The sequence below is a fragment of the Suricata suricatta genome, chromosome X (assembly GCF_006229205.1).
Source record: "Suricata suricatta isolate VVHF042 chromosome X, meerkat_22Aug2017_6uvM2_HiC, whole genome shotgun sequence".
Classification (NCBI taxonomy): domain Eukaryota; kingdom Metazoa; phylum Chordata; class Mammalia; order Carnivora; family Herpestidae; genus Suricata; species Suricata suricatta.
The window spans coordinates 64,353,231-64,373,525 of NC_043717.1; the positions used below are offsets into that span (position 1 = coordinate 64,353,231).

A 20,295-nucleotide genomic window follows, 5' to 3' on the forward strand; every position below is an offset into this window, starting at 1 on the left:
TTTTCTTATACTTCCGCTTAAACCAAACAGGCTATTGACTCCTGCTCACAAAGAACTAACTTTTGCCTTTACTATGCTAAAAACATTGTCTTGTATTTAAATGCTAACTATAAGTTCCTTCTCCATATCATAAGCATCTAAGTTACCTACATAAATCACTATTGATAAAGATTATGCATGAGTCTTCTACCAATCTATGTTCTGGGAAATTTTTACATACCAAAGAAACCTATCATCAGAAATCATTGCCTAAGGCAAATGCCACTTATGTACTGACTCCATACATTTTTTCCTAAATAAAGCTTACATTCAGGTCAGTGCAGAGATGTCTGCCTAGTGATCAGAAGAAACTCGAGACTTTCTCACTCTCTCTCACTGACACCATTCATCCTTCAGGGAGCCCTGGACCTGCTGGAGCTGGACTCCAGCACTTATTGTTCAGCACAATCCCTAACCCCCAGTGGATCACTGGATATACTTCTATTTTTATATTTGTTTTGCTTCTAACTTGCCTCCCCTTACAACCAAAATGTGCTCCATTCCTGAGAGGCACAAAATAACTTTATTCTGGCATTCACTCCCACCGAAATCTCAAAAAATGTGATGTCCTGGAAAAGTCTGGGGCTTGTAATCAACTTTTCTGTGTATGTATGATTATGTGCGCACACACACACACACACACACACACACACACAAATGAAGAGTTTAATTTAGAAGTATTACTCTTATAACCCACACAAGTGAGAACTGACTTGTAGAAAAAAACTTCATTCAGAATCATTTATTACCTACCTGGCATGCTTTAGCATTCTCCTAGGTACTCTGGATAGAAATTAATAAAATAGGGTCTCCAACCTTGAAAGAGCTCATATTTATTGGGAAAAAAAAAACTATTGTGTTAAGATGTTTACACTGAAGGAACATGGCTTTAAAAAGACATTAATTATTCCTAAGATAGAAAAGTTTCCAGATAGAAGGTGATAGTTGAATAGTCTTGAAATATGAGTAAGTATTCACCTGACAGAAAGAAAATAAGAAAGGGGAAGAGTGGGCATATAGAGAAAGAATAAGATGTGGAAAAGCACAATGGTATACCATCACATGGTATGTTCATGCATTTGTAATCAGACCAAGGAGATGCGTATGTATCAGAAAGCATCAGGGGACAGATTAGAAAGGTAGACAAGGGACAGCTCTCCAACAACCTCCAATGCAAAACCAAGACGTTATTATGCTTTTCTAGTAGAAGAGGGGAAAGAGACTTTATGATGGGAACTTTGAGTGGATTCTTATCTTTTGAAAATTAAACATCTGAAAACTAAGATCTGTGTGGAGACACTAAATTTACTAAAATTGTTTGGTTTGAAGGACAGGACACATTGAGAAGGGAGCTCTAACTCTGTAAGAGGTGGTAATACAGAGGATAGTGACCAGTTATTTTCAATTCCCACTGAGGATAGAGCAAGCAGAAATAGACTTAAATCTCAGCAGAGGGGAAATTACCTACACAAGAGGTCCTTCACAAAAAGATTGAGTGTGATGGATGTACATGATTAAAATGTTGTTGTCTCAGGCTTTCTGTGTGTTGGCTTCTATGTGCTCAGAACTGCCTAATTTCAAAGATAGGCAAATACTAGATTTTCAGGCTTGAATGAAAGTATTAAAATAAAAAATTTCTTACATGACAATTAGTTGCTCAGATATCTTGCTATCTGCCTAACCTATAGTGATGGAAATGTATCAGAACATGTCAAATGCAAACACTATCTTTTATAATATAGCATTCATTTTTATTAGAAAAAAGAGAAACTATCAGAATTTGCTACAGCTATGTGCTGTTCTGTTACAGGTATCTTATATTCATGTACCATTTCAGAAAGCTATTAAAGATTAGATAGATAAAATTAGTATAAATTTAGTTATTAATCTTTATGTGTAACATTTATTGGTCAGATGATTATAATTAAAATCATCCTATAGTTTATGAACTGATGGTAATTTATCAGTGAATATAATGAACTGTTCTATCTTCTTTTTATTGTTATCATTAGCTGATAACTCAGCTTATTAAAATATTATAAAGTGTTTTTAACTCTTTCAAATATTTCCAATTTCTGGAACTGCTGCTTGTGTTTTTATTATGTGGAAATATATACAAGACATTATGTTATAGGGTATTTTTTTAATCATTGTTTTGTATCTTATAAAGAGAAGTCATGTATCTATCTTATACCTCTGCCTAACTGTGGCTGGTGAGAGGGAAACAGGGAAATCACTGGTAGGGTTGCCAAAAGGAAATTGGCTCCTGGTGGAAGCAAACCTTGAAATATTGACAGTATTGTCACTTCTGAGACTTGGGCAATCTGGACAAGTATTATTAGAATATTTGATGTTAATGTAAAATTACCATAATTTCAAGTTAACCAGATATCAAATGGAAATCAATTTTATTTATTAATAAACTAACTCAATTATTTTGGAAGTGATTTTATACATACTCATATATCTGATTACATTTATGTTACCCCAAGAGATGTATATATCCAACTAATACACTTGAAAGAGAAAATTATTGGATAAATGTCATTATCCTTGAGAACTGATGAAGGTGAATGTTCTGAGTTGCCTTCTGTGCTGACATTGAACAACACAATTGGTCCTGAGAGAGAGACAATGCCTAATGCGTGAATGGTGCAGAAGTAGTAAGAGAGACTGAAGACATGCTAATACAAAGCAAATATACTTTAAAAAATTTCCGCTTCATGTGAACAGTATATATTTCTTTTTAAATGACTGGTCTAAGGGTCATACATATAAAGAAAAACTTAAAAGACCACATATTTGTCACAATTATTTCCTGCCAGTTTGAAACCTTAAAATAGACTCTCTGTGTGAAGTTATTTAAAAAATAGAGATTGCGATACAGACTTAGCAATTTGTCTCCCATACCAACTCAGATATTTTTCAGTTTGATAAAACAGGCACTTGCCCATGTTTGCCCATGCTTTGAAGGGGGTATTGCAGGTTTTTTAAACCATATCCATGCTCTGCCTGCATGTGTTTCTGATTTCAACAAAGATACCAAGGTATTTATTTAACCAAAATGTTATGTTTCATTTATCTTTTTGGAATGTAACCATCGACTTAACTAAGTTTCTAAAAAGAAATTAAATTAATGAACTTGATTCTGAATTAATATTTATTAATTAAAAGCTGCTTCAGAAAATTAAGCATTCAGAAGTATGCATACCAAAAGTTGGTTTTTAAACCACCCATACAATTGGCATATAAGCACAATGCTATTTTTCTATTTTTGTGTTTTCCTTTCTAGTATTGGCCATGTGCATTTAAAATACTTAAGTATAGGGGCATCTGGGTGGCTCAGTTGCTTGGGTGTCCTACTTTGGATCAGGTCATGATCTCACAGTTTGTGAGTTCCAGCCCCGCGTTGGGCTCTGTGCTGACAGCTCCGAGCCTGGAACCTGCTTCAGATTCTGTGTCTCCATCTCTCTCTGGTCCTCCTGTCCTCATCCACACTTGCTCTCTCTCGCTCTCTTGCTCTCTCTCTGTCAAAACTAAATAAACATTAAAAATAATAATACAATAAAATTCTTAAATACATGTTTATACAATTTGATGTCCTGAAAAATTAAGTGGATTTTTGTTAATGGTGGTGGTAGTGGTGCTACTGCTGCTGTTTGTGTGCATCTGTATAGTTTTTACAGAGTTTATAAAATATAGGTCAATTTACTTTCCTTCAGGGAGATGTACCTTCTATTTTCCCTAATCAACCAATGCTTTTAAGATTTAGCAATTCAAGTGTTTCATAAGAAAAAAAGAAAATGTGAATTTTCTTTTAATTTGTAATATCCAGCATACTCTGAAAACAATGAACTGTATAAACATATAACACTGTAATCCCAGGTAAAGACCTCTCTTTAGAAAAATGAACCTCTCATTGATTCCTATAGAGCAAAAGCCTTGCTTACCCCAAGTTGCCCTTGAGGTTATGTTGCTTTTTTTTTTCTTATTCATAGCTTGTCCTCAAATTGTGTTATTTCAGCCTTGTAGTACTTGAAAGCGTTACATAGATAAGCAAGATAATACAAAATTTTAAATATTTCACCTATGTAAGATAAAGTAATCCCAGAAATTCTAAAAGAAATTATTGTGACCTTGTGACCACCTGAACTGTCAACATAATACCTCCTGTAACTTAGTTTTGAGCCTTGAGACTAATATTTCTTTTAAGTTCTTCATGTCACAGGAACATAAACAATTGGTAAAAAGCTGTAATATATGGTCATTTGTAGCAAAGTGTATGGACCTCAAAGGTGTCATGCTAAGCAAAATAAGTCAGGCAGAGAAGGATAGACACCATATGTTTGCATTCATATGTCTAACAGGAGAGACCTGGCAGGGGACCATGGGGAGAGGAAGGGGGAAAGAGAGCAGGGAAAAGTGAGGGACACAGACCAAGGGAGACTACTGAATACTGAAAAGGAACCATGGACTGAAGGGGGAGGGGGAGGGAGGGAGTGGGTGATGGTCATGGTGGGGGACACTTGTGGGGAGAAGCACTGGGTGTTATATGGAAACCAATTTGACAATAAACTATTAAAAAAAGCTGTAGTACAAAACAGATTCAGTATGGGTCTGATTGATTAAATGTGATTTTTTTTTTTCCTCAGTAACTAAAACAGTTAAGTATTAAATTATTCTGTTAATTTCCTAATTATCTTCCATAGCCTTTTAATAACCTGTCAGGGGTGAATATACATTTATTCTAAACAGAGTTATTCTTAAAGCTAAAAACCCTCAATAAGTATGAATATCAGTAAGAAAACCCATCATATAAGGATTATAGAATTAAATCATTTAGTAGAATGAGAAAACCTGATACTTATTCCATATTTATTTATTGGTAAATCCTTGATTTCTTTTGCAGCTTAGTCCAGTCTGAGTGTTATATTAAAGACAACACTTAGATTTTCATCATAGTTTTTTGCCCTATAATTTAAAGATTTTCATCATTCTAACTATAGCATCTCTTTTCTAAAAATGTTTCTGAAAAGGGAATACCATATGTAAACAGGAAAAAATGTCATCAAAATTGTGTGCTCAGATTCTATTTTAAATTAGCATGAGGAGTTTTCAGTTTTTCTTTTTTGATGGGCTATACAAGTAAAGGAGAGCAATATTTACTAACTACTTTACATGAATTTGTATCAGTAATGGCTACAAATAAGTATAAGCTAACAAACAAATCCAGCTTTCAATAATATATTACTGTGATAAAGCAAAAAACAAATGCTGATAGCAAAAGCACATGTTAACTAAGACTGTCACCATGAATACTTGAATTAATGCTCTTTTCTCTGAGAATAGTTCATTTTTTTACCATAATAATTTAGACTTTAAAAATATATATTAAAATTTAAACTTTCTCTTTTTGGGTCATCTTTCTTTTGGTATTCATTTTGAAATCTAGAGCATTGTTTCTAGACCCTGTTAGGGAGCTACTCCTAACTTTTTTATCTTAAAATAATTATAATAAATTGAGTTCATTCATTTATTTCACTTGTTGAAGAAAAAGTCTATATTTATGTTATGCAAAATATGCTAAAAATATTGTTATAATATTCCAGATCAGAGATACTAAGTCAGCAGATCAAAAAACAACCCTCTTGCATTTTATTGCTGAAATTTGTGAAGAAAAATACCAGGATATCCTGAAATTTCCTGAAGAACTGGAACATGTTGAAAGTGCAAGCAAAGGTAATTGATTTGTAGCTATTTTGAAACTATTCCTTGCCTAAGTACTTTATTTTAAGTGGTACTATTAAATAAGCATTAATCATATTTTTCTTTTTGTTTACGGATATAAGAAAAGCAGGAAGATAGTTTCCATTAACATATATTTGATAGTATAGTGCATTTTAATGACCTAATGTTTACTTACTATATTTTTAATACTGCTAGGTTATTGAAGCTTTCATATCTCTGATCAGATAGTATGTTTATTCAATCATTTCATAATTCTTAAGTGGATATTGTTTGCAAAGGAACCATACAATGGGGCTTTTGATGATATCAATATGATGTTGGGATAGTTCTTGCTTGAATATGTTTAAAATCTAGAAGCTAAAAAAAGACATATAATATACTTTATATAATAATGATGAATATAAAGAGTACTACACAATAAAATAGTATACTATAATTTAAATGAGATAAGAAGTTCCTTTTGAATATGTAGATAAGAGAAGGCTTCCTGGAAGAGGTCAAAGTGAGAAGCATGACAATAGGGTTTTTACAGACATGGAAAAGAGGCATGCAAGCAAATAATATGAGCAAGAAACAATGGAAAATGTATTAAGCTGAGTGAAAGAGTGGTTGACTCTAGGGCTGGAGCAGTGAGATGGTCAACTCAGAGACTTTAGTGTCATGCCAAGTAGTCTTGTCTTGATAGGTTAGGCACCAAGGCATCATTGAAGGACTAGAATGAGTGGGACTTGGCATTAGTGGAAAACAGGAGAAGGGAACAAAAGTGACTCCAAGATTTTGATTTGAGCTAATCAGCTTTGTTGGTTGGTAAATATTGTCTACTTTATAAGAAGCTACAGAGTGAAAGAAAAGAGAAAGGATCAAGAAAACATTTTTTTGAGGTAAGATTATATATGTGGAGAAGTACATTTGCCTTCTTAGGTAAGAAAACTATGCCATAAATCTTATATTTTAAATCACACTGTTGTAATTCCATTTCTCTGTAACTCTGAGGATTTTCAGTAATGTTTCCCAAGTTTATTACAAACCATATAAACCTGTTAGTGTTCATGTAAGGGGAAAAATATATGTCTATAAAACCCAGAATATTGTTTTTATAATATTGTTCAATGGCCATCTCTGCTGATCTGGTATTGTCAACCAAATCTTCAGTGTATTTCTTTAAATGAATCCAGTGTGTCTCTTTTTGTGATCCCAGGACCAGAATAACAAAAGAAGACAGAATGTGATTCCATAGTACTTTCCTTTTTGTTAAAACAAATCTTAAGATATAATGTAAAATTACACTCACTGGCAATTGCTTTTCTAAAGAACTTCTATATCTTGGCCCTTACATTTAAAAATAGACCTTTGTGACTAGTCACATTTACTACTAACATGTAACTAATGTGGGATAATAGCAACATTTAGAAAGTTTCTAACTGGAAACGTGATAAATGTCACAAATAAGACCAATAATAAGACAATTCTGAAATTAGATCATGCCATCCTTTATTACTTTTTGATTGCCCTCTACCAGAATTTTTTCTAAATTTTATTTGTTCAATATGTAGATTCAATTTCAGAAAGATTTTGAGAAGTATATCAATAATATGTTTAAATAAAATGATCTATTAATTTTATGATGATTTTTTTGTTCTTAATTTTTAAATTTTTAGTTCTTACATTGAAGATAATTTACATGAATATATCTGATAACCATTTTTAGTCAAAATAATCTGGAAGAACTGTAATGAAATGTATAATGAAGCTTATGTCAGCTTTGATTTTTAAGTCTAAATACTAGTTTATCTATAGTTCTATGTTATCAAATATTTGTGTCTATGTGTATATCATTGCATACATACTTTTAGCCACCACTGCTACTGATGAAGGTAACCTGTAGATCACAGCCTTTTGAGTTAGATATTATAAAGGTCTAATCCTAGCTGTATTGCCTAGTTCTATAACCTAGAGCTACTAATGTAAACTTCTTTTTGTTTCCTCATCTGTAAAATGGTATTTATAGTAACAAGAAAATCACATGACTTAACATGTATAAAGCGTTAAATAAAAAGATTGGCATATAGTAAATATGTAGTTGTTGCTATACCACTATCTTTATTAATAGTTTTAGTCATAATATTCAATATACTACTACAAATATCATAATCGCTGCTGTTGTCTTGTTAGAAAGGGATAATCATAAGAGCACCTATATTTCCTATAGTGTAGCTAACTATGTATTATATCCAGTTCTGTTTGTTTCCTGTGGGTGGGCTTTGGTAAATCCTTTCATAGTTTTCTTTTACAATATCACCAACTTTTTCTTCCTATCTATTTCAGGAGCAAAATCTCTGTTGTACTTTGATTATTGCTGCTTTTCTGTATTCTTCCTGCCAGTGTTTTTCAAGACTGTTGCCAGAAATCCTCTTCCTGTCTCACTGTTTGAGCCAGAGCAATGCCCATTCTCAAGTTATTTTGACTACTCTTTTCTCTTTCCCTATGAAAGTCAGTCTCACCTCAAATTAAGTGCATTCCACCTGCTTGTTTCCCTTTTTCATCCCCTCCTAGTTCTCATTTTGTGTGCTAAGACGTATTTTCTCATGAGCCATTTTATTGCTTTCTAGTATTTCTTGTCTCTGTGTATGATTTCATGCTACATTCCATGTCTATAAATCTCAACTGCCCTGTCCTCTAAGACAACTATCATTTGTCAAATCCCTGTTCAGAATCCATTTTTTAAAAATGTTTTGCTACTGAAGCCCTAGGAGAAGATACTCTGGAATTTAGTCTACAGGGGGAAAAAAAAACAAAGCATAGGGAAAGGTCAAGCCAGTTATCTCTTGTTTATAGTTCAATACTTTTCTTTGGTATTTGAATCTGACTTGTCTTGTTTGCTTTATATGCAGTTCAAACTTGTTTGAATCAGATTCTGTCACCTCTAGCACTGTGCGTAGCCTGTATATAATCAACCAGTAAAAATTAAAAAAACATCAGCACTATATAAGTCAGTTTATCTGATGATGGACTATATTTATATGAAATGATCACCTTCTAAAACAAAACAAAAAGTGCGTTTCTTTTTAAACTAGAGAGATATTGATAAGATGAAACTAATTCAGTTAATGGTTGAATGATGTAACTCATATTTAAAGAAAAACTGTATTACTATTAATATTTTTTTATATTTTTGATTTTTGGAGTCCAAGTACCAATTTCGATAGTGTAAAGGTCTTTTCTGTCTTGTATAGCGGTTATTTATTTTAGTTGATTAGTAGAGTTATAGGCTTCAAATTAACTGACAAAAAATACCTTGAAGTGAGAAGAAAACTGAAGGTGGGAAATATGTGGGATCTGTGGAAAACTTCATTTTATAATTGTATTTATTCTTTAGCTAAGCTTCTAAAACTATGTGTCTTAGAATATGCAAATCTATAGTCTAAACTTAGCATATTTTCCTGGAGCTCTGTTAACACAGACATGTTGGGGGAAAACACATAATTTTCCTATTAAAACAGATACATATTATGGGATAGAACTTAAAACTACATGAAATTTTAAAATGAAACAGATGACCTCAAAGAAATTTCACACTTGCAACAGATCCCTAAGGGTGCATGTTCAATCTTTTCTACCATTAGTGGTACTAGGGCGAGAAAAGTTTATGAAACATTGCTTAGATAATTATAGAATAGTTTTGCTTTGGTTTGACCTCACTTATTTATCTATTTAGTTCTTGTGGCCAGGAGGAGGGATGCAAGCAGGCAGGGTGAGGGAGCAGAGTACCTATCTTCTAAACAGACATTCATATATCCCTTATGAAGTTCAGGATTAAACACTACAGTGTTGTTTTATTACTAGTGAAATTAATGAAATTCTGTTGCACTGGTCATTTTATTCTAGGTTAAATTATAAATCTGCACATCCTCTTATTCATGTTTGACATAGCAATGAGTCTTTAGAAAGAAAAAAAATTGGTTGCTATAGAGATTATGATGCCTTTAAAGTATTTAAACTACTTTTGATAAACCACAATTACCTTTTCCCCAATGATTAGTTTTAAAGATTATGTGTGTGTGCTGTGTGCATGTAATTATATATAATAGATATATATTGTATAAAGCATTGCTGGTTTATGACACATGTTTTATAAATCCTTTATTCTTCTCCCCACCACTGTTGTTATCACTTTAGCTTTGAGCTTTGAGGATTCTTCCAGTTGAATAAAAATCTCTAATGTTAAAAACAAAAGCAAAAACAAAAACCTCTAGTGTTTTATAGGTGGGCTCCAGGGATTAAACCGAAGAGCAAAGTTTAATTAAAACTCTTCCATTCAATGGGGGAAAATATATTAATGTATTTGAAAGCACTATTAATCCTAAGGATTCACATAAATATGAAATGGATTTCACTTCAATTAATTTAGTGTCATCTTACAAAATAAAAGCTGACAACTGTCTAATAATCAGTGTTAATTTCTTATGAATTAAATCAATTATTATAAATTTTAATGACCAGTTATACCTTTTGATATATGTCATCTTTCCATATCATATTAGTAACTCTGATTAGCTTTTTATCTACTCTGACTTCTTCACAGGATTAATCATGATTAAAGTTCAGACTAGAGGGAATATTGTAGGGGAAATATATGAAATAAAGAAAAAGTAAAATAATAGAGTAAAAAAGTTGCAGGAACAACAACAACATCAAAAACATAAAACAACATTTTCCAAAACTCCAGAGCTGGCAGAAGCTTTAAAGATCATCTCTTCCCTGTTAAAAGGGACCAAAGATAGCAATTAGTTCAAATTCATTATTTTACACTTCAACAAACTGAGGCCCAGAATGATGAAGCAATTGTCCACATCACACAGCTGGATCAGTGAATCAATGAGGGCCTGCAGACGTTGTCTGGAGTGATGTTATTACATATACTTCAGCTCCATTTTTGCTTTCTTTGTGGTTTAAAATATACAACAGAGATTCATGCTCACATATTGGAGTAAATGCTGACCAAATAAAAGACTTACTGGAGTATAAATGCTGTGTCATCTCCGTAGCCCTGTTTTGACAGCAAAATCCTTTCTTCACATCACAGCAACACTTTAGCCATATAGTAACATTGCACATACCATATTCATATTTTTTGTTTCAATGCTTGTTTCTCTCTTTACCTCCTAGATTAGTCCCTACAGTCTCAGTGCTAGCACAGCATCTCAGAGACAAGTCAATGCTCAATAAATGTTTATTAAGTTGAGTAATTGCATATCATTGTAATATAGTAGGCATATCTCAAAATAAGACATTGTAGGGAGCAGGCAAATAGAGAGTTACAGCCTTAAAATTACTGTTTACTATAAATACAAGAGGAGAAACAAGATAAGTTAAAATAAAGAGGACACCAGGACTTAACAATATTTCCTTGTCTATATTTTACTTCTTTCAAAAAGAAAGTTAAAATTGGAAACTATTGTGCTAATAACGGAAAGGATCTAAACTTATGGAGGACACCAAACCATAAAGTATTATGGTGAGCAATAAAGATTAAAGTCTCGTTGGAGCTAATGGCAGCCACCTTTCTGAGTGTTATATCTAACTAACTGCTAAAAAGCCCCTCTCTCATTCTAGTTCCTGAAAACAATTACTTTCATATTGTCTAATGGTAGTTTTATTGAAAAATCTTTGAGTTATGCAACAAAATCCTACTGTTTTCAGTGACTCATAAAACCCAAAGATGTGAGAAAGTATTACGCTACAGTATTTCCTAGTAGATTTAAACTTTGGTTTTTAGTCTAACTTTTTAGGAGCACATTATAAAAAGATACTGATGTGACACAATATCAGTAGAATTGACCTTACATGTGAGCACTGAGTTCACAACTTACCACAACATCCTTTTTACAAGAAAAGTTAAATTGTTTAGCTTCCTTTGGACTTTTTCATATACATACTATAAAAATAACCTAAATATTTTTTGTGAATGAGTTGCATTCTATCATATTAACACCATAAATACCTTATAAAATTTAAAGGAATATTTAGTTGGTTTTAGGGAATCAACTTGGTCAATTTTCCAGTTTGTTATATTAGTTTCTTCCTTATACCAAGTCACCATATTTTTTAATAAAGTGAATTTCTTTAAAATAACAAATAATGAAAGGTCTGAAACATGCATAGAAAATAAATCCTCAACTAAAATTTCAAAAGGATTTGGGAAAGAAAGTCTTTTTTTTATGATCAGTAATCTAGTCATTACCAGCCAGTGTTTTCAATTCATAATATATGAACACACATGTTCATTTCTGGAGGAAATTATTTTTTAAACAAATAATATCTTCAGGTAGCAGTGAAAGGAAGCAAAGACCATGCCATTGGGGTTTGAGTAAAATGTTTCAATGTAAGTCAATTTTTTTTTGTTTTTTTGGAAACGTGCATGGACATTTGTCAGTATATCTTAACTTTTACATCCCAGAATCTTCTCTGCTAGTAATTGTGTGCATAGCTTATCTGTCTCACATCCTTGCCCCTTGTGTCTCAGAGTCTAGACTCCTGTGCTTTTTCCAAACATAAATGCCACCCCTTTTTCTCAGTCAATTTGAGCCCTATGTATCTTTTTAAAGGTCCAGCTTAAATTTGACCCCTCCATAAAAGCTTTCCCAGTTGTTTTGGTTTTCATTGTTTTCTCACTTCTTTCTTATACAATAGTACTGATTTGAACTTTTTAGTTTGGTTGTTGATCCTATACTCTTTTGCATTACAATGTAATGGTTTCCATGTTCATGGCTGCATTCCTGCATGATGCTTTCTAAAATAATGTGTGATGTTTATTAGTCTGCTTTTTCAGGGCAAAATCTAACACAGTAATGGCATTATAAATTCAGTGCTCTGAATGTTTATTAAAGGTCAACCTGAAGCACCTGGGTGCCTCTGGCTGTTATGTGTCCAACACTTGATTTTGGCTCAGGTCATGATCTCATGGTTTGTGAGTTCGAGCCCTGTGTTGGGCTTCTGTGCTGACAGAGTGGAACCTCTTTGGGATTCTCTGTTTTCTGCTTTCTCTGCCTCTTCCTTGCTCACTCTCTTTCTCAAAAATAAATAAACAAACATTTAAAACAAAACAAAGCATCAACCTGATCCTAGCTGTTATTCTTATTTAACCTGAGAATGAAACTTTCTGGATATTTAAATTACCTAAAATATATTTGCAGATATTTAATTGCAATTTGTTAAATATCAAGCAACCAGGAGAAAATCAGGTCTAAAAAAAGTGTTCTTTAAAATTCAATATTTAAGGAAAATAAATGTATGATGTTAGAAATAATTATAACAGTTACTCTTGGTGTGGGTTAGTGATGAGGAAAAAGTACATGAGGTCTTCTAGGGTGCTGGTCATGTTCTGTTTCTTGATCTGGATCTTGGTTACATGGGTGTGCTTATTTTGTGAAAATTCATTCAGCTGGTAACGTATGTGCACAATATCTGTCTGTATGCTTCAACATAATATTTTTAAGAAGCTGGTCGTTCAAATTTTTAAAATGTGTAATGTCTTATAAAAAGTGAAAAAGTGGGGCACCTGGTGGCTCAGTCAGTTTAGCGTTCGACTTCGGCTCAGGTCATGATCTCTCGGTTCTGTGGGTTCGAACCCTGCATTAGCTCTGTGCAGACAGCTAGCTCAGAGCCTAGAGTCTGTCTTCGGACTCTGTGTCTCCCTCTGCTTGCATTGTCTCTCTCTGTTTCTCAAAAATAAATAAAAAACAATGTTAAAAAATTTTTTTGAAGTGAGAAAGGTATTACATTTTATTCTAAAAAGTCCTCTGTGTTCTTCCTGTGCTTAGATATAATGATCACATGCATTGTATAAATATTTGCCATCAGAGTTGATCTGATATTATTGTAAATAATTTATATGGAAACCAATTTGACAATAAACTATTAAAATTAACTTTAAATCTTTAAAAAATAAATAATAATTATTTCAGCAAGTTGTATGTCATTTAAGGATTTTATCAAAGTGTCTTTAATTCTTAAGAGCACATGGGTATATTCTATTCTAGTATTAAGAAAACAAACAAACAGAAATATGGCCATTTGTAGCAAAGTGGATGGACCTCGAGGGTGTCATGCTAAGCGAAATAAGTCAGGTGGAGAAGGACAGATACCATTTGTTTGCACTCATAGGTCTAACAGGAGAACAGGAGAAAACTTATGGAGGACCATGGGGAGGGGAAGGGGGAAAGAGAGTTGGGGAGAGAGAGGGACTCAAAACTTGAGAGACTACTGAATACTGAAAAGGAACCCAGGGTTGAAGGGGGAGTGGGAGGGGGAAGGGAAGTGTGGTAATGGCGGAGGGCACTGGTGGGGAAGAGCACTGGGTGTTGTAAGGAAACCAAACCAATTTGACAATATTAAGAAAATAGGAAAATAAGCAAACAAACAAGAAAACACCCACCAAGCACATTATATAACATGTAAACATTCAGCTTGATCTTTTCATACATGTTATCAATATTATGCTGTCTTGTGTATCATTGAATCTTAACATGTCCTGAGCACATCCTGCATTAAAATTTTCACCAAGAACCTGGTATTGTTGTCATTGTTATCACTGTGTCTTTGCTTCAATGCTAAGAAATAGGACATGTGGAAATGTTGCCCAGTTTTATCTCATTCTGGAATCAATCTCATTAGTTAAAATTTGAATATTCATAAGTCAAATTATGAGTGACTCTGAAATAAAGTACAGAGATACATTCAATGCAAGAGGTTAAAGGACTGGTGTTGTGTAGTAATGTCAAGGTGGAGAGGGGAGAGTAAAGGAAGAGGGAAAACTAACTGAAACAAACAAAGAAGCAGCCATCTGCTGTCCCAGCAGAGTCAAAACAAGAGGTGGATCATGCCCTAAGTGGAGATTCTGTTGTACCTCTAGGAACAAATGTTAGAATCTGGAAATCAACATGGTTACTGTTACTGCAGTTTTATCCACTATGAATCTTACTGATGAATTCAAGATGAGACTGAGAAATTCAGGACGTAAAGAACTACATCAGAGGCACCTAAGCAGTAGTTTCTACTCTCCCACTTTTTATACATTTCAAATGTGGTTTGAACACAAGGACTAAGTTGTAGGGGCTACACTCGTGGTGTGATTTCTGGAATTTAACTAAAGTCTTTTTCTGGAATTTGGATTCTACAAGTTAATGAAGTGGATTAGTAAATAGCAAACATGATATTAACTTGTGCCAATTTTATATTACCCAAACTGCTTAATAATATTTCTGTGCACAAGAGTTAGAATGAAGTTGGTATTTTTATTAGAAAGTTCACTGAAATTTTAAGGAAAGCTTCCTATTGTAAGCTAATATCTCTGGTAAAGGATTCTGATAAGGTCAGATCTGAAAGAAACACATGCCGGAAATAACATGTTCAAGGATGAGAATCATATATATCTGAGCTTCAACTGTATTGCTACCTACTTGTTGGATCATCCTTTGGCCATTTAACTTAGCAGTTGCCTGTTACCTCATTTATACAATAATGTTTCTTAAGGGGAAGAGGGAGGGGGGAAAAGAGGTGGTGGTGATGGTGGAGGGCACTTAAGGGGAAGAGCACTGGGTGTTGTATGGAAAACAATTTGACAATAAAATATTATGGAAAAAAAAGAAAGAAAGACACAGTAATATTGAACCCACTTATCCCTCAAAGTGATTATGATAACAAAATTAGATATTCAATGTGGAAATGCCTGAGGAGAAAGATATTACATATAAATAATAGTTTATTACTCAAGCTGGCAGGAAGATGTTAATTCCAGATGATTTTGATCAGGTTTTTTTATACTTGTTTGATCCCATTTTTAAGGTGAAGGTCAAAATCTGCTTATTAAATGACAGAGTTTTCTGAAATGACATCACATGATGTCATTAAGTATATTTTCTTTACATTTTTTTTACTTTTTTCAATCTTGTAGTCTTTTAGAAACAAGACACTAGAAATAAATCATAAAGGATAGCATCTTATTATAAATGCTATCTCTAAGCCGTGATGGAAGAATCATTGTTCCAAATTCAAGAATTGGTCATAAAATTTCCAATATCCTACTTATTTAGGATATGTTCATCCTTAGTATGTATAAAGATAGAAAAATAGAAAAAGGTTATAATAACTGAATATTCTAAGTAAATAATAGTAAATATTTAGAGGAAAATTGTATGAACTTTGAATATTTCTATAACTAATAAAATGATAATAAGACATTTATTTTATGTGTATTTTAAAGAAATGGATCCTGTTTGCACTTGTAGCAGGATGTACCTGACATTTATGTTAGCTATTGCTTTTGTGCTTAATTATGCATTTTTCTAATACCTAGTAGTAATAATAATAACTACTACCATTTATAAAGAGCTTAATAAGAGCCAGGTTCTGTATTAAGGATGGCTTCATACAAAACGAGACTAAGTCTCAGAAAAATTAAAGAAAGTGTTCAGTGCCACACAATTAACAAGGGCTAACATTTTGGCTATACTTCTATATTCATTGTTCTTTTCAACATAACACAGAGTAATAGCAAGAACATGACTGAAAAAGGTATAAAATATGAGATTTTTATTCATGAATTTAAGGTAAACTGAGAAAGCAGTATTAACTTTGGTAAATTCTATATTTTGATGGGAATTATTATAATTAGAAACAGCCAATAAAATTATACAAATATTCTTGGTTTACTCTAAAACTATAGTCAACTGTTAAATATATTAAAATGATAATGTTAGGATTTAAAGTTTCATTCAATTGAATTTTCCTTCTGTATGTCCACAGAGAGAAATAACACACCCTGTGATGATGCACAAGAAATAAATATCTCCCTTGCCCATTCTTCCTGAGGGATATGGTTATACTAGGTTCAGGTGTACAATATAGTGATACAAAAATTCGATAAGTTACTCAGTGCCTATCAATATAAATATACTCTTATTCCCCATCACCTGTTTCACCAATCTCCCTACCCCTCTGGTAACCATCAATTAGTTCTCTACACTTAGGAATCTGTTTTTTGCTTTCTCTCTCTTTTGTTTGTTTTGTTTTGTTTTGTTTCTTAAATGCCACATAGGAGTGAAATTATATGACATTTCTTTCTCTCACTGACTTATTTCACTTAGGATTATACTCTCTAGATTCATCAATGTTCCTGCAAATGGCAATATTTTATTATTTTTATGGCTGAGTAATATTTGTTGCATGTATATGCCACATCTTCTTTATCCCTTCATCTCTTAATGGACACTTAGGCTGCTTCCATAATTTAGCTATTGTAAATAATGTTGCTATAAACAAAGGACAGTAAGTATCTTTTTGAATTAATGTCTTCATATGACTTGGGTAAATGCCCCATGGTGGAATTACTGGATCATATGGTGATTATATTTTAAATTTTTTGAGGAACCTCCATACTGTATTCCAGAGTGGCTGCACACGGTTGCATTCCCACCAAGAGTGCACAAGGATTTCTTTTTCTCACATCTTGAGAAACTTACTGTTTCTTGTATTTTTGTTTTTGGTTTTGCTTGTTTTTTGCCATTCTGACATATGTAAAGTAATATCTCATTGTGGTTTGGATTTCTATTTCCCTGGTGATATCTGATGTTGAGTATCTTTTCATATGTCTGTTGGCTATCTGGATGTCTTCTTTGGAGAAATGCCCGTTTCTGTTTTCTGCTCATTTTTAATTAGATTATTTCTTTTGTGGGTGTTGAGTTGTATCAGTTCTTTATATGTTTTGGATATTACCCCTTTATCAGATATGTCATTTGCAAATATCTTCTTCTGTTCAGTAGGTTATCTTTTAATTTTATTGATTGTCTCCTTTGCTCTGCAGAGATTTTTATTTTGGTGTAGTCCCAATGGTTAATTTTATTTTATTATTGTTTCCCTAGCTTCAGGAAACTTATCTAGAAAAATATTGTTACAACTGATGCCAGAGAAATTACTGCCTGTGTTCTCTTCTAGGATTTTTATGCCTTTAGTCTCAGATTAGGTCTTTAATCCATTTTGAGTTTATTTTTGTATATAGTGTAAATAAGTGGTCCAGTTTCATTATTTTTCATATAGCTATCCAGATTTCTCAGCACCATTTATTGAAGACACTGTCTTTTTCCAATTGCATATTCTAGCCTCCTTCATCAAAGCTTAATTGACTATACAATCATGGGTTTATTTCTGGGATGTCTATTCTATTTTATTGTTTCATGTGTCTATTTTGGTGCCATTACCATACTGTTTTGATTACCTAGCATTGTAGTATATCTCAAAATCTGAGATTGTGATGCCACAGGTTGTCTTCTTTTCCAAGATTTCTTTGGCTATTCAGGGTCCTTTTGGTTTCATCTATGTTGTTGCAGATGGCAAGATTTCATTCTCTTTTATTCCTGAGTAATATTCCATTCATCAATCAATGAGCATATGGGCTCTTAACATAATTTGGTTATTGTTGATCATGCAGCTATAAATATTGGCGTGCATGTGCCCCTTCAAATCAATATTTTTTTATTCTTTAGGCAAATATCTAGTAATGCAATTGCTGAATCATAGGGTAGTTCTATTTTAAACTTTTTGGGGTGCCTCCATACCACTTTCCAAAGTGGCTGCACCAGTTTGCATTCCCAACAAAAGTGTAAGAGGGCTTCCCCATTTTCTGTATCTTCACCAACACCTGTATTTTTATGTGTTGCTAAGTTTAGCCATTCTGACAGGTGTGAGGTAATATCTCACCATTGATTTGTATTTCCCTGATGATGACTGATGTGGAGCATTTTTTCATGTGTAAGTTAGCCATCTGGATATCTTCTTTGGAAAAGTCTATTCATGTCTTCTGCCCATTTCTTCACTGGATTATTTGGGGTTTTTTTGTTTTGTTTTGTTTTGTTTTTTTTTTGGTTGCGTTTGATAAGTTCTTTATAGATTTTGGATACTAACCCTTCATCAGATATGTCACTTGCAAGTATCTTCTCCCATTCAGTAAGTAGGTTCCTTTTACTTTTGTTGTTTCCTTTACTGTACAGAAGCTTTTTATCTTGATAAGGTCTCAGTTGTTCATTTTTCCTTTTGTTTCCCTTCCCTCAGGAAGCATATCAAATAAAAATTTGCTCCAATCAGTGTCAAAGAGCTTACTCCCTGTGTTCTCCTCTAGGATTTTAATGGTTTCCTTCTCTCATGTAGGTTTTTCATCCATTTTGAAATTATTTTTGTGTATGGTGTAAGAAAGTGGTCCTGTTTCGTGGTAACTGAGTGGCTCAGTCGGTTAAGTGTCCGGCTTCAGCTCAGGTCGTGATCTCAGAGCTTGTGAGTTTGAGCCCCACATCGGCTCTCTGCTGATAGCTCAGAGCCTGGAGCCTGTTTCAGATTCTGTGCCCCCCTCTCTCTGCCCCTCCCCTGCTCATGTTCTGTCTTTCTTTCTCAAAAATAAATAAATATGATTTTTTAAAAAGAAAAGTGGTCCAGTTTCAATTATTTTGCATGTTGCTGCTCACTTCTCCCAACACCATTTGTTAAGGAGACTTTTTTTTTTTTCCATTGGATGTTGTTTCCTGCTTTATGAAAGATTAGTTGACCACATAGTTGTGGGCTCACTTCTGGGTTTTCTCTTCTGGTCCATTGATCTATGTGTCTGTTTTTGTGCCAATACCTTACTGTATTAACCAGTAGAGCTTTGTAATGTAACTTGAAATCCAGGATTGTGATGCCTCCAAGCTTTTAGGGGTTTGTTTTGTTTTATTTTGTTTGTTTTCAAGATTGTTGTGGCTCTTTGGAGCCTTTTGTGTTTCCATACAAATTTTAGGATTGTTTATTCTAGCTCTGTGAAAACTGCTGGTTGTGTTTTGATAGGGGTTGCAATAAATGTGTAGACTGCTTTGGGGAGTACAGACATTTTAAAAATATTTGTTCAAGTCCATGAGCCTGGAATATTTTTCCATTTCTTTATGTCCTCTTCAATTTTTTTCATAGGTATTCTATCATTTACAGTATGATCTTTTAACTCTTTGGATACGTTTATTCCTAGGAATCTTATACTTTTAGTGCAATTGTAAATGAGACTGATTTTTTCATTTATCTTTCTTCTGCTTCATTATTGGTATATAAAACTGCCACAGATGTCTCTATGTCAATTTTCTATCCTGGGGCATTGCAGAATTCATGTATTGATACTTGGAATTTTTTGGTGGAGTCTTTTGGTTTATCTATATAGAGTATCTCATCATCTACAAATAGGGAAAATGTGATGTCTGCCTTACCAGTTTGGACGCCTTTTTTGTTTTTGGTTTTGTTTTTTCTTTTTTTAATTTTTCTTTTAATAGTTTATTGTCAAATTGGTTTCCATATAACACCCAGTGCTCTTCCCCACAAGTGCCCCCCTCCATTACCACCACCCCTTTTCCCTCTCCCCCTCCTCCTTCAACCTTTGTTCGTTTTCAGTATTCAAGAGTCTCTCATGTTTTGCATCCCTCTCTCTCCCCAATTCTCTTTCCC

At 33.3% G+C, this 20,295-nt stretch overlaps 1 protein-coding gene across 1 annotated transcript in view; it reads left to right on the top strand.

The window, feature by feature from the left end:
- The window catches only part of LOC115283435 (protein diaphanous homolog 2-like), a 394,452-nt gene that overhangs the window by 193,129 nt on the left and 181,028 nt on the right, over positions 1-20,295 (top strand). Inside the window, exon 7 of the mRNA XM_029929670.1 lies at positions 5,649-5,778. Coding sequence (XP_029785530.1) covers positions 5,649-5,778 — 130 coding nt within the window. The remainder of the gene's footprint in view (positions 1-5,648; positions 5,779-20,295) is intronic.